Raw genomic sequence first — 23,641 nt, forward strand, 5'->3', positions numbered from 1 at the left:
GTATTGTCAACATTTAAAAAATTGCTGGGATTAAAAAAAATACATTAAAAAATGACAACTGATAAAAAAAATAAGTATATAAAATAAAATATGAAATGTATAAAATATAAAATAAAATAACTGATAAAAAAATAACTGATAAAAAATAAGCATACCTGACTTTTTTTTTTTAACGTAATTTAAGCTAGTTGAGGATGAGGCTTCCTATAATATGAAAAATACAGTAAAGACAAATTTTAGCTAGTTTTATGAAAAATCTTTGTTGAAGACTTGTGGTGTCAAAGAGCAAAGAATGGACTGTTTTAGAGACCGCTTTCAGGAATGGTTTAATCCTGGACACACAGCCTTAATAATAAGAAAGACCAAAAAGCTAAGAAAATCTCTCTTAAGGAAAACCCTTTGAAGCAAATGTGTTTTGAAAGCCTTTCAGAGCTGAATGAAAAAAGTGTGCAGAATAGTTTCAGCTCTGATACAACTGGTTCAAAAAAAATATAGAAGAACTGAACAATGACCTAGTTACTAACCATAGGCAAGTCTATGTCTGGTATCCAGGTGCAATTGTAGGAGTGTATTGTGTGTGTATGTGACCCGTCAAAATGCCAGAGCTTGTTCGCTGGCTGGACTAAAATGTCCTGAGAAAAAGCTTTTGTTCAGGATTTCACTTTTGAGCTGGTTGGAGTCACAGCACTTGACTGCATCCACCACTTCAAGCTGCTATCCCAGGAGAGAAGTATCCACTTAAAAACGATAAAAAAAATAATTGTGAACTAAACAAAGATGAAAAAAGGCTTCCCTTTTTCTAAAATGAGGAATTTCTATTATTTTTTTTTTGGTCTGCTGTGTGGTCTCTTCCACTAAATTCAAATACATCTAATGTCTGACATCTCACATAATATATATTAGTTACTGTGTTTATCTCATTCATTAAGACAGCCTTAATGTGAATTAATCATGAGGAATATCTGTACTGTCCTCATAATTATTTCTTATGTTCTTGTGCTCTGCAGTTCAAAGAGAAGGTGAACAATCAATCACCAGCTTGTGACTGGCCCAAGAGTAGGTGTGTGTGAGAAAGAAGATGCTTCAAGGAATTTATCTTCTTTCCACTGAATTATGTTACCATATAGAGTTAGTCTTGTCTCCTCTAAGATTCACTGCTTTGCAGTGATATCTTCAAGGGGCAGACAGAGGTGAATAAGGATAGAAGAGGTCTGGCAGCCGCTTCCACTGTCACAGAGCAAAGCTTCTTAAGTATGCAAGAAAGCTCCTGCTGCGTTGTCATCAGGGAGAGATGTTCCTCTACTGCGGGTCACTGCTTGCCAGGCACGATCGCGGGGAGTATTTTAGAAGGTGAAGTAGTATGAAAAGCTAGAAATAATATTACTGGCAAATGAATTTCTATATCATTCTTTTGATCAAAAATTTTATTTCAAAAATATTTTTCATGTCTTCATACATGTTGTCCTTTCACCTACAAAATTCTTGCGTCATAAGACTAGAAGAAAATCTTAAAATTGTGAAATTGAGAAATTTTATCAGCGTGGACAGTGTTAGGCTCAGGATCTGATGGGCAAGACTGCCTGTTTCTGTTCAGAAGTATTCCTGGTTATCTTATTGCTGTTGCCTTAAGGCATGTAGAGCTGCTCTGCCTGGAATGAGCTTTCATAATTTTTCAATTTTCTTCACAGACAACAAAGTAATTTCTTCACAATGTATATTGTTTCTAAAGCAGGTACCAAAAATGTAAAGAGAAATGAAGCGGTGTTGAGGGGAACCTTTTCAGTAGGTGGTAGAAATAGTGATTATTTTTTGAGGATGACGATTGTGCATTCTTTGTCTTGTCTGTTGAATTATGTTTGTTGAAATTCGAGAAATGTGCCTCTTGTTGGAATAGCGAGAAAAATTGTAGTCGAATCAGGATTTATGAGAGTACATGCTGACCTCTCAGTTTCTAGAATGTTTTGTTTTGGTTGTTGTTGGCTGTTCAATATCCTGTGTGGGAGAGATCATACCAGGGGAAGAGAGAGAGTTGAGTGCAGATTTCTGTAGCATCTGGTAGTTCGGTAATAATGTCCCTAACTGCTTTTGTTGAAAACTATACTGTAAAGTACTATTACTACAATAATACTGAGCATCTTTCTCCTGCTGTAAAAGAGGCTGACCTGGATTCCAGGCTGTGGAAGATCAGGGAAGCTCTGTTCAGCTCCAGAGCTCTGACAGGGCTGCCACGATGGTGAAGCTTTTGTGGTACCACTGAAATCAGTTGTATGATGCCAGAGGCCAAACTACTCCATCCTCTCATCAAATTGCCCAGATTCCAGTTTCCCTGCAGACTTTCCTATATGTTTTAGGTAATTTAAACATTTTTCCATCTTCCCTTTTTAGATACAGTTTAATGGGACCCCACTGTACAAGGTGAACAATTCACGGGTCCCTTTTCTAAAATGAAGCAATTCCCGTCCTTTGCACGGCATCTCCTCTCTTTCTATAGGATTCTCTGTCCCTGCTGAGAGCATAGGAATCAACTTCACAAATTCTCCATGGTGTTTCTGCTGACACTTAACAGAGATGAATGCTCAGATATCTGTGTGAAATTTGGCTCAATTCAGAAAAATCATCACCCTAACCTTTGCAAAAGCAAACCACTAATTGCTCTACAGTGAGGATGCCTGGCAGGGCCCTATTCTGAACTCCCATTTAATTACTGCTGTTTTTCATAAAAATAAAACTTTTTAAAAATGAAGGCTAGCTATTTTTGAAATAAAAGATAGATGGAGCTGCCATATAAAAATCTTCAGATTACTAAAAAGTGCAGGATATAGTATCACAATTCACGATCAACTCACAATTCCAAAGTATCGAGTGCATTAAAAAAATAAATCTGAAAACCTGGAAGAATGAAGAACTTGGTTTTCTTCGTGGTACAATTTTATAGTATCTGATACCTGAACCACGTGCTTACACGTCTCTTGTAAGGGAAGTTTGATTTCCAAAATGCTACATACTTGAAAAATAGAAATGTCTACTGACATAATCACAGAGCTATGCTATTCTTATATACTGCCTTTTTTATATGTGTCTTTGTCAGTTGTGGGCCACTTGAATTCATTATCACTCAAGTGTATTCCCTGTTCTCAATGGAGTCCCTTCCTTCCATCTAAATGTATTTGTAATTCTAGAGTGTATTTTTTCCCAGTCCTTTTTCTAAAAAAGATAATTTGGAGACACATAAATTTGTGTAAAGATTTAAGGCATCAGAACTCACATCAGATATGAAAGATGTCATTTTCCTTTTCATGACTACATGTTCACTTCTGCAAATTAGATAAAATGCTGCTTTAACTCTCTGATGTGTTTACAGCAGTACATGATTAGGCATCTCTATGATTATGTTCAAGTGTGTGATGTTTGGCCAAGCAATGGCTACAAGTACTCTGTAAAAGAGCATTTATTATACTCTGGAAAATTGAGTTCTCACTGACATTTCTGAAAGTTCAAGTGTTCTCTAGATGGAATGGATGACCTCCTCTTGTGCTCATATGTGCTCATCTGTATTTTTGAGGTAGATGTCCACTCATCTTTCTATGTACTTGCAATAAGAACAACATGTTTTTATGTGTGTGTACAGCAAGTGTATGTACTTCAGTACACTGTGCATGTACGGGAATGCAAGTTGATTGGGAAACATTGTTCTCTTCCATTTAAAAATTGTGCCGTTTCAAAATGGCAAAAATTGGAAGCCTGAAGATTGTCAGGCTGTTTTCTAGATACTTCTGTTTTGACACAGTCAAATTAACTCTAAAGATGAAACAATTTAACAAAATTGAAACAACATACTCAAAGAAATTACAATATTAAATACAGTTATAAAAATTAAATATTTGAGTTGCACTTGAAAACATTCAGAAGCACTTCATGTAATATTTCACATCAGTTGGCATGCACACTTTGTCTTTGATAGTGTTTGCATTCTCATGACACTGTTCTTCATGAATGTTCTTGACCTGCAGGAGGGAATGCTTGCCTTTTTATCCCATATATGATAAAAAGCCCATCGAAGGAGGACAGTCTCCAACTTCTGGATATTCGTGTTTGAGGCGAGCCAATAAAACCTATGCTTTGCTGCAATGTGGCCTTGAGAATTTTGGGGTTCTGACATCATGGGAATGCATTGTGTTATAGAGGAGTTTCAATGGAAATTTTAAAGCCAGGTTTGAATCACACCATTCTAACTCACTCTGTACAGATGTATCTAATGATTTTTTTTTCAGATGTAACATCACAGATGATCAATTCTGTATGTTTTTGTTAGTTTTTCCTCAGTCAGTGTAATTTGTAAATGTGTATTTACATGAATAATTATCCCTGAATAAGCAAAACCAAGCAGGTTGGTAAATACTGATTACTATTTCTGCTCAGGAAAGTATGATCATTGTGGCTTTATGCTTTAGCAACTATTGCTAATATTTCATGTACAGGAAAGAAACATTAGAATTTAAAATTTTGTCACTATTGAGCTTTGTGAGATGACAAGTAATCAGCACCACTTAATGACAGCTTAAAATAATGAAAATTTGAATAGGATTTTAAGCCTCAAATGATGACATGTCCTTCAATTTTTTATAAACAAATTAATATTCTTAGAGACTTTAAAATAAATACCAATTTAATATGCCTGAAAAAAAAAATATTTTATTTCAGGATACCTGAAGAACTAGATTAACATTTTAATCTAATTAAAAAAGATGAAAAAACTAGGTTTGCCTCACAGGATATCTTGCTGAATATCTTGAATTACAAAGTTATACTCATATTAGTTTTGTCTTCTGCTTAAGGGAAACTGGAAGAATGTGATTGGGGGCAGAGGGGAGAAAAAGTAGAAATGAATTAAAAGAAGGAAAAATAAAGTTCAAAATAGATATAGAGGGAGGAGTCTACTGGATAAGCATTATCAACAGGGAACAGACTATGTCAGCTCAGATTTATCTGGGGCTCTGTAACCATAAAACACAGAAGAGGTTCTTTTCTATAGGCTATAAAAAGGCTTCGATCTTAATTCAGTCTCGCTGGGAGATAGGGGAAAAAAAGCGCTATAAACTGCAAAAAGAAAGCAAGCAAAGAAGTTAAACTCCAGTGTCTTTCTAAAAATGCTGCTGGAAGAGCAAAAGCAACCTGTAGGAGAAGCTTTAGCGGAGCCCTGCATGGAACAGAGCTGGGCCCCCATGCATCTCACTGTGTGGAACAATATTGAAATTCTGTGATTGAAATCTGCCCAGACATAAGGTGCAACTCTAAATATCATAAGCAAGGCAAAATCAGCTTCAGTTAATCCAGATATGGCAAGATTGCTTTTTTGGGCTCAGAGAGCATGTTCAAATTCAGATTGCACAATTCATCCATTTTTGGTTTGCCTCGGATAGGATAGCTGCTTGGAAATGCATTAGGTTATTATTTTGCAAGATTATTTTTTCTCTTCCCAGTTCTCTAGTAAGACAAAAAGTAGCACAGGATTCCCAGTCCTTGAGCTTCTAGAAAATAAAGTCTGGATAAGCAGTGTCTGAATCTGGCCAAGAGGGCAGGAGGATTTCCTTAGTTTGTTTACTTGACGTAGTTTGGTTTTTTTTTGCAGGATTTCTCAGAGCCATTTCTGTGTAAGTACCCCAGAATTTATTTACAGGGATTCCCTGATGACTTGGGAATGTCCAGGTGTCACAGGACACACAAAACATAGTAAGTAATACTTGCTACTGAAAAACAGCATGCTTGGGTTTTGAGGCTCTAAGCCAAATTGCTTATAAAGTAAACAGACAGTGGAAAGCTCACCGGGGATTTCGAAGATAGTGTCATTTGGAAACTCCTGTAAACAATGGATATGATGCCTCATCTGCATGCAAACCAAGTTTTCAAAAAAGGATTTTTTGTTATATAGTAAAAGTGGCTCAGTAGGAAATTATTCTTTCATGTGAAAAGAGAACCGATAACTCTCAAAAAAATCACTGTCATCTGCATCAAATTATAACCTGATTTGTTCCTAGCTCATCTCTGAGTTGTATGTATTTTACTAAATGTTCAATTACATGGTCATGCCTGCCTAGATCTTGTCCTGTTTTGGTAATACCGAACCTAGTAACTGGAACAAAATTTACAGCAGTTACTCTTGGCTCCTGTGAGTCCTAAGCAGGAAGGAACAGACTGACTGATCCTACTCGTACCGTGTACCATTGCTGTAGAAGTGTTTGAACTGCACATTACTTTCTTAGTTCAACCTTCAGCTCTTCGGTTGAACTAGAGGTGGTAATCATGTCTGCCACAAAACCCATAACACAGAAGGTCTTGTTGTTCTCTCTCTCTGCCCCTACTCTCCCCACCTATTTGTTTGTTTCGTGTACGCCTAGAGCCAAGGGAAGAACAGAGTTTGAAAGAGAACTCTGGGTATTAACATTTTTGTAGAAATATAGTAAATTTGTACAAGATGGCTGAGGCTGTCCATTTTGTCTTTGAATTGCTCAAGCAATAGGACAACCAAGGAGGCTTGGGTGGTGGGAATCTCAGGCAGACAGCTGTGCTCCCCTGATTATTTGCCAGGTGCTTTTGGCAGAAATGGGAGAAGCAGCTCCTGTCAGAAAGCGCAGCAGAGTTTACACTAACAAATGATTTAGCATACTTGGGCACAACTCAGTTATCTCCTGTTTTCCTTCTTCCTTTTCTCTAATTTTAAAGAGCTGGTTTTATGTTCGCCGAGTTTTCTTTGCATTTGTGGATGTCCAGCTTTGATCTACAGCCAGCTTGAGTTTACTTTTATGCTCTGCTGAATGCTGCCTTCAGCCTCAATTTCAGAGCTGTGCAAATAAATTATAGTGAAGTGTTTAATTAAAGTTTAGCTCGTGTCCTGATCACAGACTACTGTCTTCTCAGATACAATTTGCAAATATATTTGGGAGTTTTTACTCCAGGCAGGATAAATACTTGAAGGTTATTTACCTGCGATGCATCACGCATTGGATGTTTCTGTTACGTTTATTGGGTCAACAACCAGAAAACAGTAGCGGAATGCTGAAGGACAAATGAAGGGCATTGATCTGAATGAAAGAAGGGGCTGTAGTAAATGCAAACAGTGTCTGTACTGAGGTGTTGATGCTTCTAGAATAACATATTTGCTCTTTGGACAAATCCTCTTAATTCTGAGGAATAGTAGTCCTCAATAAATTGTATTCATAGCATTTAGTTTTCTAAAATACAGTAGAGTTTCTATTTCTGTCATTCCTTGATGTATTTGTAATTGCCATAGTATTTGCAAAGAAGGTGAAACTTTAAAATTGCATACACCATCTTCAAGACTCCAGCTGCCACCTACTTCATACAGCTATTCTTACTTTTCCTTTCCAAGTCATCTTTCTCTTTTTCACCCACGCCTGGATGAAATATGGTGTTTTATTCTCTTTAATTCTGGGAAGAAGCAGAAGAGACTGCGAAAAGACCCTTGACTGCCTCGATTGGGGCATTTTTTAAAGTCTTTGACTTTTCAGGTTTTATGGGATTTTTATCATAATTTCTAAGATGGAATGTTTACAACTCATCAAGTATCATCTTGGGGCTTAGAAACTATTAATAAGTCTAACATAAAATAATTACTTTTCCTAAAAATGTTTGTTTTATTACCTACCCCTACTTCATTTCATGCATGGGGGAATACTACTGAACACCATATTGCACATTGCAATTTGTTCCTAAATAGTCATATCTTTCAAACAGCATAGCACTAAACAATTTGAAGAGTAAGTACCCAATTCAAATGGATAAAACAGCTCATTGTTTAGTCATTTCCTAGTTTTAGGGTAAGAGGATTTACCCTTCCATATCTAAATCAAGTACACAAGTGCTCTTTTTCAGCACCTGTTATAAATCCTTTTATCTCCTACCAAAGGAAAGCAGTTTATCAAAAGTGGGTTTTTGCATGTGGGGTATTTGGCTTTCTTAAATCTGGAATATGTAAGATGAGAATTATGTCACATTGTAAACATCCCTAAAATAGAACTAAAAGATATTCGTTGGTTTTGGAGTTAAAAATGTCGTGACTAAAACAGAACTTCATACAATATAAATAGCTATTTCTCGGTAGATTATTGAGAAGGTAGTACTCCATGGATTAATATAGTTTTCTCTAACATTATTTTAAAAGTATACTTTAAAATCTTTTATTTTATGTTAGAGATAAAGGATCCAATTAATTGAGCCCCGTTGCATATAGTAAAAACAAAACTGACTACTCTTAGCTAGTGTAGTTGTACTGTATGTGATAAGATGTTGTTACTAAGTACTACAAGAAATATTTTGCTTTTTATTACAAATTTTACTTTAGGTCTTCAAGTGTAGAAGAAGGGATAGGAATCTTTTTTAAAAGTGTTGTTATAAATTTCATGTTCATTAATTTAATAAACGTAATAGTTTCTAGACTGTCCTGCCAAAATGTTATGATTTTGTTCTAAACTCTTACACTGAGTTAGTTCAGGAGGGGAGGAGCCATATGTAGTTTTACTCAAGATAATATTTTATTATTTTCTTATTGCGATTTTAACTGAAGTCTAGATCAGATTAACTGTGCAAACCTCCAGCTCCAGGTAATGTTACCAGACTGAACTTGGACACATCCATCATATGGAAGATGTGTGAACTCTTTGTTACATACACTCAGCTGCTTTTTCATTTTGTAATGACTTCTTGCATGTAGTCTCAATATATGAGAGTATTTGATAGCTTTGGTGTTGGGGCTTACTTTTAACATTTGGAGCAAAGAACATGGTCCGCAGTGTTTGGGGTAACAAGGAGTAAAATTTGAGTTCTCACAGAATTAAAAAGTGAGCTCTGCTTTTGTAGGGCCTTTTATTTAGCCTGCTCTTGTTAAGTGCATATGTTGCCTGGGAAGGACCAGTGAACAGCTCTTGAAGAAGCAGTTTGTATCCATAAATTAACGAAGAATATCCAAGGGCAGTTGCTAAATGTATTAATAATTGTGCAAACGTAGTTTTCTTGTTTACAGAGTGGTGGATAGCACCCTCGAGGAGCAGCTGGCAAAAATGATGCGAAGAGAAGAGGCACATGAATGTGGGCAGGCATCTCATTTTCACACAGTTGTACTGTAGAAGCAAATGGTTTGATACTTCATTATGTCATATCTTTGTGTATTGATTTTGCCTCAGGAAAAGTCAGTGTAGGTTCTCATATGACTGATGAAAGCTCTGATTTTCAGTTTGCTTGAGGGTAAGTGGGAAAGGCACTGGGTCCAAAGGAATTAGATTAGAGGTCTTCCCAGAAATCAGCCTATGTATAACCTCTCAAGCCGTAAGACTTTTGAGACTAATAATTATTACGCTCCAGTGTACCTATTGACACAGCTGTAGGTACAAATTAAAATAAAGCTGAGATCTACAAAATAAGGCAAAAATTGTGTGAACTTCAAGGAAGTATGCCGATTAATTCCCTTTCCTCATTTGAGATGGACTGTGTATAACCAGGTTACTTCTGTGAGATCTTTTCAGATAGGAGTATTAAATTAGGTAAAATTATAAAATAGTTTCTAATAGTATCAAAACTAATTCTCTTGATTTTTTCATGCATTTCAGATACGGTGATCACACAGGAATATTTATATTGCATTTCAGCCTATAGTCACCATTTGAATTTTATATGAAATAGTTTTCATGTTCTTTAGACATTAAAAACCCATATATTTATAAAATAATAATAAAACCCTGTATGAAGTGCCAGATTTTCTGTTCCTATGTTTCAGTATTTGTTGTTAAATCAGATGTTTGCCTGTTGCAGAAGCACTTTATTACTTTGGCTGAGCTTTCTAAATATCTGGTTTACACAGCACTGATGACATATTACAGACTTAGGAACTTGCTAACTTGAAAATTTTAAAGAATGCATTTAAGAACGGAGACTTTGGAAAAAAAAATATATATATGAATTCATCTTAAATGTTAAGGCACAAACTCATAATTTTCAGACAGAATTGTATAAGGATAAATGCTTTCCTAAAATACCCATCTTTAGGAATCTAGTAAAATTTCGCACATCCTACATAGCCAGAATAACTGTTGCTAGAATTTAAACAGCTTGTGTGAAATGTCCAAAACCAGAACTGTTGCCTTTGGCAGTGAGTCCATAGTTACTGAAACTGAACTGAAAGAGAAGCTTTTCCATCTTGTACTGCTCATCTCATTTTAAATTTTAAGCACTCATGTAAGATTCTTGTGTTTTCTTGTGTTTGTATTTCATGTGAATGCTGTGTAAGGAATTTAGAGGTACCAGAACGTCGTTTATGATGTACTGAAAACTTCACAACATTCTAAAAAAAAAAATTATCCTCATACGTGGTCTTTGCCAGAATTTAGTGCTATAAATGTGTGAGAAAAATGCCCTTGGTCATTCTTAAATTTTGTGTATATTTATTAATCTATATGTGCACTTACATATTTATAAATCTATTTATGTTTACTTGTAAGTCTATTTATGTATGCATGTTAGATCCTTGAAAACTCCTCTTGGAGTTTTTTTTTTCCTTTACAGCCAATGCTTGACACTGAATAATAACTTAGCCTACGTACTCTTGCACTGTCCAAACTGAAGTGCTGAACATCTTCATGCTTTAAACATTTTGTAGTTGGTTGGAAGTGGTTCTACATAATATAAAAAAATAAGTATTAATAGAAAAGTTTAAGCATCAGAGTGGTGTAACCAGTTGTAAATGTGGTTATCTAATGCTTGGATAGCTGATAAGAAAATACTTCAACAGTTAAGCAAGGTTGTTTAAGGATCATACGAGATCCCCTAATTAAAACTTTGTATTGGTAGTGTATGTATCTTTAGATGTTGTCATGTGGTCTGTATAATCATTCACTCTTTCCTGAAATGCTTTACGAGACTCCATCTCCTTTCAAGAAAATAAGTAGAGGTTAGTTGTTATCCCTTACATGGTTTTAAATGCATTCCTGTAGCTAATGAGGGGAAATTCTCATCATAATCAGCACCATTTATGGGGGGGGGTGGGGGGGGGTGGGGGGGGGGAATGGTATTTTCTATCACAATTGAGGAATTGTGATTCAAAACTAAAAGGCAGCAATGTATTTGTCAGATTTAGTTCTCAAGCTCTTTGCTATTACAAGTATTCCTATTGCCATGACTAGGAAATGGGGTTAAGGTACTCGCAGAACTCAGCCCAGCACCTTGCGCTCCTTCAGACAACTTTGGTTCTGTGGAAGGAGCACCCTCACTAATGCACGGTTGTAGATATAATCTGAATTTTGTCTTCTCTTTACAGGCAGAACTCGTTGATATACAGTATGGGACCATAGAAGACTTGATCCGGATTCAAGCCATTACAAATGTGACCAAAAAAATTGCACTTTTGAAGCTAGGACAATCACCTTTACTTTATAAGGTTAGTCTTACGCTTGGTGTATTTTAACTGAATTATTTATTTCTTTTTTGAGTTTCAAAATACCAAAACTATCCATTTTCATTCTACCCCAACAAGTCAGGATTTACTGGCATTCAGATTCTTTGTTAATGCTAGCCACTTGGATCCACAGCACTTTTTACATGTTATTTATTTTGCTGCATATCTTACAGTGCCCCAGTACGATGATGTATTTTTACAGGTGTACTACCAACCATTTGGCAAATAAAGAAATCTCTGAAAGAAATAATAAAGTACGAGGGGAAAAAAGCAGCCGAGATTAGGAATAGTTGGATTTTTGCTAAAACTGTACATGTAACGCTGTTGAAATCTTGTTTCCACATTATTGTATGTGGTGCTTGGCCTGCTGGCTGTAGGTTAAGCGTGCTGGGAGATGAAGCAGAGCACAGTGTGTGCTTACCTGACCTTCTGCTTATGGGGTCTTTCCAGTCCCTGTGGGCTGTGTCTAAACCCCAGGGCTTTTGGTCTCGCTACAGATGTGCTGCTGCAAGCACTGAGATTGTGAGGTTGTAAGCGAAAGCAAACGCTACAGGCGAACTAATACTGTTGGTTATGGATTTGTTAAAGAAATGACATCGGAACTAGATTGTAGCCGTGCTCCGTGGAGCAGGTGCTATTGTCTTCCTAGCTCTTTCTGCCATCCTTACCACCTCATAGGGAAAAAAGGGACGGCATGAGCTGGAGAACAGCACTAATTTCCGTGGCGTTTCTGCTGTGTACCTTGAGATGCACGGATAGGCGTTTATTCTCCCTGCCATGAATGGCCAGGCACTCCTGTAAAATCACAGGGATTTACTGGCCTGTGGATGGGCTACCAGCAGGTCAGAATGAGCACCATGTCCTTCTTTTCTTTCATTTTCTTTGGTTGCAATTATGTGGAGAGGGTTACATGTGTATGCGTCTGCTCATTCTCCTGTAAGTCCAGCCCTGGCAGAGAGTGCAGAGGTTGTGCTCAATAGTCCACTGGCACATTAGATATAATAGACTGAACATATAAAACATTTAAACTCTGAATGTCAACGGCCTTCTATTGCTAATATTTTATAAACAGAATGCTGTTTTGCCTTTCAGAAAATACACTAGCCCAATAAATAATTAAACAATTCATTCTCAATCCACAGAAGCAATTATAAAACAACAATAATTCCAGATCTTATAATTAACAGAATTAGGATCTGCTTTGTCGGCCATAGAAAGACCAATTGGGGACCACAACACAGGTTCAGAAAATAAGCACTTAATATTTTTTCTATAGGAATAATATTTGTCTCAATAAAAAATGCTGTTTTCAACTGAGCAGCTTTAGCTCTTTGTCTAAATTATTTAGATGCAATCTAATTATGCTCGTGAAAGGTCAGTTATCATTGTTGGAACTTGGCTGTTGTGCATTATTTCCACCCATAGATCTTGCACTGCATTTCAATGCTGACTGACAAAAATAATGAAATAGCAGTTGGGGCTCATAATGTAGGAATTTGATAGAGATGCAAAGTTTGCTGTAATAGCATTGTCTACAGTGTCTTTGAAATGGACTTTTTACCAATTTAATTCTGTTCCTGTATGTACTTGCCAAGTAAGTACTTGCACGACTGAATTACCAAGTAGTACAGCTGAAGGAGGAGGGCAGCACTGTTGGGGCTGAGGACTGGGCACATCTCAGGAGCTTTTACTCTGGATCTGCTGCAGTCTGGTCCAAAGGAGTAAATGCTAATTGGTAGCTGAAGTGTACTAATGGTGTTCATCTACTTTTCCTGTTCTGTGGCAATTAAGAGTTTCATTTACAGCAGATTGTTACCAAAGTAGTGCCAACACTATTTATTAATTAAAGGTGTTTTTTCATCGTTAGCTCCTTTGTGAAGAAAGTGAGAATTAGCCTACTGTTTCTGGGGAATTACAGTTTTCTAATAGTTTTTAAAATGAGGGTGACTAGTTCTGCCACCTATGTGCCCTGCAAACATTCTGCCTCTTATACATGCCAAAAATTCTGACTTTTTCTGATCGTCACCACTCCCCACACATTGGTTCATATTGCTTAACGCTCTCTGAACATGCAAAATGGATGCTTTTGGAAAAGTAGATGAGTCCTGATCTGAACTAAGATGGCAGGGCACCCAAACATATTTGATGTCAGTTTAATAATGCTTACTGAAGTCTTGAGGAGAAAACAAAACAAACAACAAAAAACAGCAATCCATCAAACCCACGTTTTATGTTCTGCTCACGCAGGTGGCAAGTTTGCCCTTTTTTTGTTATTTCTTCTTTTTGAGGTTGTAAACTGCCTTTTTGGTTTTTTTTAGGATATAGATTGTGTCTCTTTGGCTGTGAAATGGCCATAATCTTTTAAAAGTATGAGGAAAATATGTGATAGGATAGAAATAGTCTTCTTTCATAAGGAATATTTGAAATAAAAGAGAAAGATTGCATTAAACAGCAAGTCCTCCTAGTCTAAGTGGGCCCATATCTCACCGCTGAATCCACTTTTTGTCTCTTTTCCCCCTAAATTTTGTTTCTGTATTTACTGAGTCTATTTTAGCAGATGCTTCCCTCTGCCTATATTTTCCTTATCTCCGTTGTCCACGTGCTTGGTCTTACATCACATTAAAACAGAACACTACTTCATAGCAGAGCTGTCACTATATACATATTTTTTACCGGTTTTCTTTCTAATTTCTGTATTTAACTTGCATCTTTCACATTTTAATGCTTTTTAATTTCTCAGTATTATTATTACTTTATATTATACAAATATCTTACTTGGGATTTGGGTCTTATTTTTATAGATGCTGCACCGAGATGCCTAAAGAGGTTTTATCTTCGTAAAACAATTTCTGATCTGTGTTTTTCAGTTTTGCATTTTCCTTTGCATGGGTATGCCTTTTGCTTCTCTCTCTTTTACTGCCTTCTAGACTGTTTTTCTGTGTCCTTCCTATTCTCGCCTTTTGTGTTTTCATTTTATTTATTTATTTTTAAGTCTCACCTATTCTTTCTCTCCCTATTGTGTCCATTGGAAAAAGGCTGAAAGAAATGATAAACTGCTGCTGACAGAAAGTCCACCATGAAAACTGAAGAACACTTCAGTGCTTTTATCATGCATGTGAAAAAAAAAAAAAAAGCATGTGGTGGTAAAATAAATAAATAAAATAAAATAAACAGTTGTCGAGGGTATATTTCATAGAATATGCCCAAGTGATAGAAATTTGAATATTTTGGGGAAAATAGTGTTACTGGCAGTATTTATCATGTTTGTTTTAAAATGAATGTTAAAAGTGGGAGAAAAGAATGATAGATGTGATAGCCCTTCCTCAAGGGCTGGAGGAAGTTATAGTATGGAAAAGGCAGAGTCATTTTCAAAGGCAACTGAAAGGTTTAGGAATTTACGACTCCCAGCATTTGCCTTGATGCTGTCCTGTAGCAACACAAGAAGAGGCAGTTGACTGAGCAGGGGGACATACAACGAGTACTCGTATGATGGACTACCTTGGTATGGCTGTGATGCTAGTAGTCTTTTGCTACCAGGCACAGCACTGAATAACATCATGGACAATTTTTAAAGTACTGTGGCGACTCTTAAAGTGATTTTGTGGCTACAGACCGAGACATTTTTAAGAGCCAGATTATTGCTGAGTAAAGAGGGGAATGGATTTGGAACAAGTAAAGCTTTCTCAAGGAGAAAGCTGAAACTAGACAAATTTAAAATGGAAATGAAGCTCATCTTCTGGAACCAGCTTTTCCAGAGAAAAGGTGGAATACTTGTTTTCTCACACCTTTCAATTCAAAGTGATGGCATTCTGGCTATAAGGAAAATGTGCCACAGTTGCAGGAATTACGTTCTGATGGAACTCAGGGTATTGGGATCACTGGTGAACTTCAGGAGCTAGTTACATCCAGTAGTAGGTCAGAGCACACTCGCTATGTCCTTGGATAAGAAGGATCCATAAATGTGGGGAAAGATAATGAAACTTATTACCAGTGGTTAAGCAAATCACTTTTGTGATATAAAATACCTTTCTTGGAAAGAGCAGCTTGAGCTGCCTGCTGTGTTTGTAGACAGAAACATCCTCTTCCAATAGCATAAAATGTGTGGTGACAAAAAGACTGATTAAACCACCTCACTAGCACACAGCTGCTCTGCCCTAAAGCTTGTCTGAATATATGTCATGACTGTGAACACATAAAAGAAGCCAGAGGAGGGTGTCTTTTTTCAGGAAGAACTGCACAGTAATTTCAATATTCACCCTCTGGAAATATCATGACCAGATTCATTTTTTGAAGAATGTGGTGAGTCTTGATCGTGATTTAATCTTTTGGTTTTGGGATTCGAGGAAAAGACATAATTTCTATCCTAAATTAACTTTTAATAGAGTAACAAATGCCCTGAAGGCCAAACCACTTCATCTTTACAGTGTTCACATATTAACATGTTTTTCACATGCATTAAATGAAGATGTTGTTCTAATGTGTAAATATCTGTATTTATTTTAATAATTTAAAGTCTTCATAAATATTCATACAATTGATTTTTAACTGTCATAAAGTTTAGAAGTGTGGATGCTTGCATCTTTATGCAGAGGTTATTGGTTGGCACTTACAAGGATTTAGGAAATGGAAAACAGTCTTAGAATAAAAGCCAGTTGCAAAAAGGTTTCTATTTAAAAATTGCATTTTAAATCAATTTACTTTGGAAAAAGTCACTGCACATTTCTATTTCTACATTGTTTTTCTTTTTTTTCTTTCTTTTGAAGTTTGTATTCTTCTATCTGGCACATTTTATGGCTAGCAGATATAACTGTAAAGATGACATTTGAAATTGCCATTTAACTAGGAATCTCTCCCTCCCTCCCCCTCTTATATACATATGTGTATATATGTGTGTATCCATATGAATGAATATACATGCGTGTATATATTCATAAACTACGTAGTTTTTCAGGGATCTTAAACACCTGGTATATGTTTCATTATAAAGGATGCTGTTTTTTTATTTTGTAGGAAGAATTTTTTTTCCAAGGCATATAAAGAGTTTATATAGCTATTTCCCATGTGAGTGCTGTGGGATATATAATGATATTATATCCCTTCTTGAAGCCCTTGGAAATTGGGGCCAGAGGTGTAGGTTGTATGAATAAAAGTTATAGAAACATATAAAACTGGACCTGGAGATTTGGATCTGAAGGGATTTTATAGCCCATTCCTTAGGGGAGACGAGCTTATATCTCACTCCTAATAATTCTTTATCTATTTTAAGGATTTTAAGTATAGAAATCTGATAATTTTCCTCAATGATGTTTTCCAGGACTGCACCATGCAACCCTGCATATAAATCCTGTTAATTTTGCCCTTTGTGCCGGGAATGTGCCCAGCAGGGCTTTTCCGTTAGCCTTTGTATGCCCTGAGTTTATAGGAGATACCCTCCTTCAAGTCTCTTGCTTTTATTGGTGTTCTTTATCCCCCCTCCCCCCAAATATTATCAGGTTTAGATTGCTCCTGTTCCTAACCTTCCCATTCTTAGCTTCTTTCATCCATTAGAAACACTCCAGTCTGAAAAAGGCTACTTTTCTCTTTTTTTTTTTCTTTCTCCACTACCTATACCAAAAAACCTTCTGCACCAAGGCCTTCACAAAATTTACTGGAAAGTAGTCTGTATGAAAAAGCTGTTTATGTAATTGAGTTTCCACACTGCCATCAATCCTGCTTCTGATGATGCTTTTGGTCACCTATTTACCTCTTCCCAATGTCATGACTCATGGAATGACAATACACAAGCTATTTTGTTTCGTGATTACTGAGAAATTTTGTTTGTTCTGAAGAAAGAGCGTGGGTCTTCCTTCACCTGAAAGCATATCAAATTTAAATGATTGATAGATGTACTTCAGTTACATTCCTCCTGTTTTGACTGGCAACAATATTTCCTTCTTTTGAACAGAAGGGACAAGCTATAACAGCTAATTAGAGAAACGTGGAGACACCCTGCCTTGATGTCATCAATCTGTTCTGGGTTTGGGTGACTGAGGAATTCACCCCCAGCCCATTGAGTTACACGTACCTGAGGTTTTAAAAAAAAAAAAGTCTCTCCACACAGATTCATTACTTAATGTTTCAACCTGAAGTCAATAATTTTTAAGTTTTATTTGCAAACTTCTAAAACAGCTTAAAAATATGAATATGAAATAGTTGACAAAAATTTGTTCTTATCCCTTTAGTCAAATGCACTGCAGCAAATAAAAGTAGAGAAATAATTTCTTCTTTAGGCAGCAAAATTGGGGGAAAGTAATTGACTCTTGTAAGCAGAAAGATGAATATGTAAGGTGTGAGGTAGGAGAAGAGCAACTGATGTCCCGGAGGAAGCGCAACTGTAGCACAGCTTGTTGATATTCTCTAGCAATTAACATTTTGGTTGCATCAGTAAAAGGACGTTGGGTTACTACTCATTTCATTTTCATTACAAAACCCTGGGTATGTTTGGATGGAAGGAAAAGTGTTCTATTAGCAGAGTAAACATGGGGACATACAAGTTAATAAGAAAAGGTAGGTATTGATTATTCTGCAATTCTGATGCCACAGAATTTTTCCAGAAGGTTTTGAGTTGTCACTGCTATTTTGCATGCATACCCGTATTCCCAGCTCTAGTTCTCTCTCTCACTTCTGGAGTGATACAGAAATTCCTGAAGTCCCTGTGCTGAATCAAACACTAAATTCTTAGCTGTTTTAATGGGTGTATAGTCCTGTTATTTTCAGTAATGCTGAGCACGAGTTTTTCTCTTCTGAAAATAATTTTAAATATTCACATATTCAATTGGCTGTTTAATTGCACAACGTTAAATTCATCTGTTGAAAAATTAGTCCAGCTCCTATTATGAATCACTGCTTCCTGAGGGAGTAGGATGACCATTTTATAGCAGGTCTCCTCCTATTAATACAATACGCTTAAATTGAGTGAGAGTGTAAGTGGCTGCTTCCATTAAGAAATGGAGGGCGGCTGACTCATTAAAAAAATTTGATTCTGGGGTCTTCTGAAGCTCTTGTCGGATTTTAGAGGTGTGAAGCCCAAGCATAATTTTCTATTTTATCAAGCCCTTAAAAAGTGAGTAGTAAATGCAATCATCCAATTTACTGAGTGCTGTGTCCTGATAAATGGTGCAAAGTCAAGTGAAATGGCTTTGCTGTGAGGCAATTGTTCTGAAGCAGAGCAGAGCAAAGAAATCCATTGCCTCAATTTGTACCTCGCAGCCTTAGATCCACACAACTGATCAGCCGCTGTGTGCAGGGCAATGGGAAAGACGGACGCACCTTCTCTTTCCATCAGAAAGTCTAAACCTTTCACATCTGGTTTTCTGCAGATGCAGTATGCACTAGCCAGACTTCTGCAGTGGCCTTAGCACTTTTTCTGCTGCTTATATATAAGGAATTATAGGTCTTTTTTTTTTCTGCCCAAGCCGCTAATTGATCTGGCCCTTCACATTTGTTGAACTTGGGCTTCACAAAAGAGCCAATGACAGACAAATTATCTGGGCCTATTTTCATCTCGGGTGTTTCTAGGCCATACTGTTCGATTTCAACAACAGCTGAAAAAAGTGCAAAAGAAAATGGAGTTTATAAAAGCTTTGAGTAGGGATGAGGAGTAGAGATACAGAGGAGTAGAGATACAGAGCCTCGTTCTGCCTGGCCTCTCTGCTTGGAGGTTCTGTGAAAGCACCAGATACTGACAGAGGTGGAGCAATCCAACCCATGCCCTTCATCATCCCGACCGCCCACCCAAACAACTCTGCAAGGGATAATTACAGCCCAGCAGCATACATGCTGGTTATTTCTTAAATTTATAGCGACCAGAGGACAAGGTTTTTTTTCTTCAGACAAGTTTTCTTTTTCTTTTTAAGTACACCCCTCATTGTACATTTGCATTGTACACCATGTTCTGTAGTAATTACGGGTTTATGGTTTTATTAAAAAGAGGTTATGCTGTTAAAGGGGTGGCCTTTCCAGGCTTTTTTAGTCTTTTTTTCTTGTTTCAAAGTAATTATTTCTTCATAATCAATTTCTTTATTTACATATCTGAGAATTGATTTGAAAGGTATCAAAATCACTCTTGAAGAAACTGGGTAAAGCTGTTATTTAACAGATTACAGAAGTAAATAGTTCTGTTCCTGGTATCAACATTTTCTTTGATAAATCAGGACACTGCAAATTACTGCTACTTAACTACTCATGCCTTGTTGCTCTTTTTTTTGTTTGTTTGTTTTGTTTAATCTGTACTTTGAAATGCATCTGAGTTAGCATAGCTAAGCGAAAAATGTTTCAGTAACCCTGAGGGTTCTGTGAATAGAAATAGCTTTGAAGCTGGTCCTACAGTTTAGGAAATGTAGCCAGGTCCAGAATTTGGCTGGAATGGCACTTGTTCTGCATGGCTTTAGAAATTCATCTATGAGAATTGGTTCACAAAATCAGCACTAGTGATTTATGTATGAAAATCTGAATTCTGCCCTTTCAAATACACCCGTAGTTTGCATTGTGATCTGAACTTTGAGTAAAAATGCGGTCTTGCTGAATGCTGATAGCCAACCTTTTCATTGGTGTCAGTGGGATTAGGTTTTGATACTTTATATTCTATAGCCTATAGAATTTTGATTATTTTCCCTAGGGTTATTTAATGCACTCCTTTCAGATCATCTGTAGCTGAATTTTGTGGAACATAGCTGGGTAAAATATATAACTGCTTGTCTGCAGGGTTTTAGGAGGTCTTTTTTTTTTCTTTTTTTTGAGAGGTGGAAGGGTGCTTTTGGCATTCTATCTTTTCATTTGCTCTTTCTTTCCCTTGATGGTGCATTTCAATATGAAATTTTAATTCATATTGGATTAAATGCAATTTAAATTAAATTGCACTTTAATTTCATCTTTAGGTCTGAGTGGTTAATTCCCAGACAATAACATGCCCAACAAAGTTAAATTTTTCTTCTCTGTTACTCTAGATCCAGGTCTAAATAAATGGCAATTTGCTCAAGCTTACATGTCCTTCTGCTATGTTCTGATGTTTCTATGTGAGTTTGGCTTTTGTGTTTTGTTTTGTTTCTTTCGTGCTGTTGTTTTTTGGTGGTGGTGGTGGTTTTTTTTTTCAGTATTGAAGCGATTCTAAGCAACCTTCTGAAAACAGTTAATTCTCCATATTTGAAATTGAAATTGTGATAATTCATGGTGATATTGGAAGGAAAAAAAATAATCCAGTGCTTTTTGATACAAACAGCCAACCATGAATGTTGCATGCGAAAGGATTCCTGGGCTTCCTGATGTTCGCTGGGAGATGAAAATCGAAGTTGCAACAGCACAGTCTCTGTAACGATAAGTTAAAATTGGTTGGGGGCTGCTTTCGAAAACCAGCTTAGGATTCCATACAATAACAAGTAACCTTTCATTGATAGTTGAAAATTTCACATTGCTTTTACGCTTCAAATTGCTCTAAAAATCAGGTTCTTGATCAGGTTAAAAAAAAATCATAAAATATTGTTGCTGGTGATAGTCTTGTAATTGTAAATAATCCTGGTATGTGCATTGGCCAAGGTTTGTCAGGGCACCGCCCGGTTATGTCTAGGTACAGGTAATAATTTAGGAGTAGGACGGAATATTTGCATTCTGCGAAGGTTGGAGGAGTGCCTGCACTGACGGTCCAACCTGTTATTTATGGTTTTCCCCTGCAAATTGCTATGCAGCCGTCGTGAGAGCTCCTACCACGCAGCCTCAGAAGTGACCTTGGGGTGACCTAGCGAGACCACCCTGTCACTAGCAGGAAGCATATTTTTCATTTCTAAGTCAATCTTGGTTTTCTTGAGAGTAGGAAGTGATTATGTTGCCTTTTATAGCTGTATTCAGTTATATGTGATGGCTTTATGATATAAACTGTCCACTGAGGAACTGACCTGACAACTCATTTCAGTCTGGCCTCCTGCTGTGATCTCAGAGGAAAAAAAGATAGCACTTAATCCACTTAACCGCCTGGACATGTCCCATCCCTGTTTATCATATTACGGTGTGTAACAGAAAAAGGCAAGTCCAAATCCGCTGGTTCAGGTGATTCTTGGATTCCAATTTTAAGAAACCTTTCTGACAAATTATAAATTAGCACACATCTGCCTGCCATAGATGTTGCTCTCTCTCAATAACCATGTACTCCTAGCAATGCAGGGTGTCATGGACACGTGTGGTACGCTGGATCTGCTGTTTGCAGTATCAGAGGCAGGTTGTGCCCAGCAATGTAAGGTGGCTCCAGAATAAGAGACTTAAAACATGAAGCTTAAAAAGTGAGGTAAAGGGAAGGCATTCATTTTGCATTAGGATGATTGTAAACTAGCCTCCTTTTTCATGTGAGAACTACATGGAACAGCAATCCCATTTAATCTTGTTTTAAAAGATCCAAGAAATCAAGTATCATTTTTGCACAGTACTTCACTTGGCACTAGGGGGAGCATCTTTAAAACACACCTTTTGCCTTAGCCAAAAAAATAAAAGGGTTGGAAGGATGGGTGATACAGAATATGATAAAGAGAAATTTTCACTATTTTCATTTTTATTTTGTTCCTTCTCAGTGTGATGTAATTCATCACAAATTTGCTAATTATGAGAGGTTGAGATCTTATTAATATGACAAAGTTTATTTCTCAGTAGAGGAATAAACTTGATACAGTGAGGCTTGTAGCATTCCGCTTTTGCTTCAGAAGAATATAGAAACATAACCTTAACCTTAAGGACATGAATATTCCCTTTATGTGACATGAGGAACATAGTTAAGTGTGTTGCTTAGTATGTTTTACAGGAACAATTCACCTTTAGCAAAAGAAACCATGTCTTCTGTTTTTATTCAGGTAAAGCTCTCCGATGATAATGAGGTCATGACCATAGCATAGTGCTGTTACTGGTGAAATATTGCTACCTGAGACTGTGCAGCAAAATGCACAGACAATCACTTCATAAAAAATGATCATCTGTTTAGTCTTCTGTCATGAAGTTTTTATTAAATGGAAAAAAATCTCCATCATTTACGATGAGAACAGGAAAAAAAATGTTCCCTGTCAGCCTGGTATCCTTCTCCGACATGAACCATATGCATGGTTCAAGTACGCAGTCATCTTTTCCTTTGGTATGCCTTTACCAAAAATGTCAGTCTGTGGTGGTATGACTTCCTGAAGTGGAGAACGTTAATCTGGCCTATCTTATTTAATTATCATCATGAATATTTCATGGATTGGTGCATTCCACTTCTAAACTTCCACATCTTGTGGTGATGAGTTCCACTACATACTGACTGAAGATTTCTTGATACAGAATTGCACGCCCAGGAAGGCATGTACTTAAAATTCTGGCAATGTTTTACTACTTATTACAAACCCAAAGGAGATGTAACAGCCTACTCACAGAGTATATCAGACAAGTAAATGACAGAAGTCAGAGGGTACCAGGTATATGGTAAGCACAAGTCTTTTCCCTTTAAGAATCTTAGAAAAATATGAACTTTTCCTTTGGCCTCAACACTAAGAAACAGTGTAATAAAACTCAGTGCTTCAGAAGTCTGGGATCCCTAAATAAATAACGTGCATGTAAGTGGATTTTTTATGCTTTTTTTTTCTGAAATTATGTTAGTTGATGTCTCATGGCCAAGTCGTGTTATATGATAAATGGCTTTGCCTCTGAAAAAGTTTATAACTACTAGGAAAAAGGATACTTCTAACGTTGCTATTAGCTATTATCATGTTCTTTAACTGCACTTCAAGAGGGGAAAAAATCATATTCAAAGGCAGATGTGTGCCTTGTGCTTAAAGAGGAAGCAACACTTCCTTGTAGATCTCCTGGTGTTGACTTACGCCTTTGGAATGGTGCCTTCCTAACGTTTCAGTCAATTTGATTTTAAATGATACATCTACATTTTGGAAATCAGTTTGTTAATATTTTTTTCTGGACAAAGCTTATGTATCTGGGAATCCATGTACTTCAACTTCTTAGCTAAAGCCATATGGGATTTTTATGCAGATGGATAATACATGATGTTTATTGCTTTATGGAATTTAGAGGAGAAAGGATGACATGAAGTCATAATGCAGTATTACAACTGTGATAATATATGGCTTTGAATTTTACTATCTGAGTATAACTCTTGTACTTATTAGATTTATTCATTAT

The 23,641-nt window shown here is 36.7% G+C and overlaps 1 protein-coding gene across 20 annotated transcripts in view; it reads left to right on the forward strand.

The window, feature by feature from the left end:
• NAALADL2 (N-acetylated alpha-linked acidic dipeptidase like 2) overlaps positions 1-23,641 on the forward strand; it is a 438,404-nt gene that overhangs the window by 251,021 nt on the left and 163,742 nt on the right. For all 20 annotated transcript variants that reach the window (XR_013954883.1, XR_013954884.1, XR_013954885.1 and 17 more), the window contains one exon: positions 11,324-11,443. Coding sequence is in view for 16 of the 20 variants with exons in the window: in XM_080604240.1 (XP_080460366.1) it covers positions 11,324-11,443 (120 nt within the window). In the remaining 4 variants the exon portion in view is untranslated. The remainder of the gene's footprint in view (positions 1-11,323; positions 11,444-23,641) is intronic.

Source organism: Anser brachyrhynchus, assembly GCF_964034855.1.
Source record: "Anser brachyrhynchus genome assembly, chromosome: 9".
NCBI classification, from domain to species: domain Eukaryota; kingdom Metazoa; phylum Chordata; class Aves; order Anseriformes; family Anatidae; genus Anser; species Anser brachyrhynchus.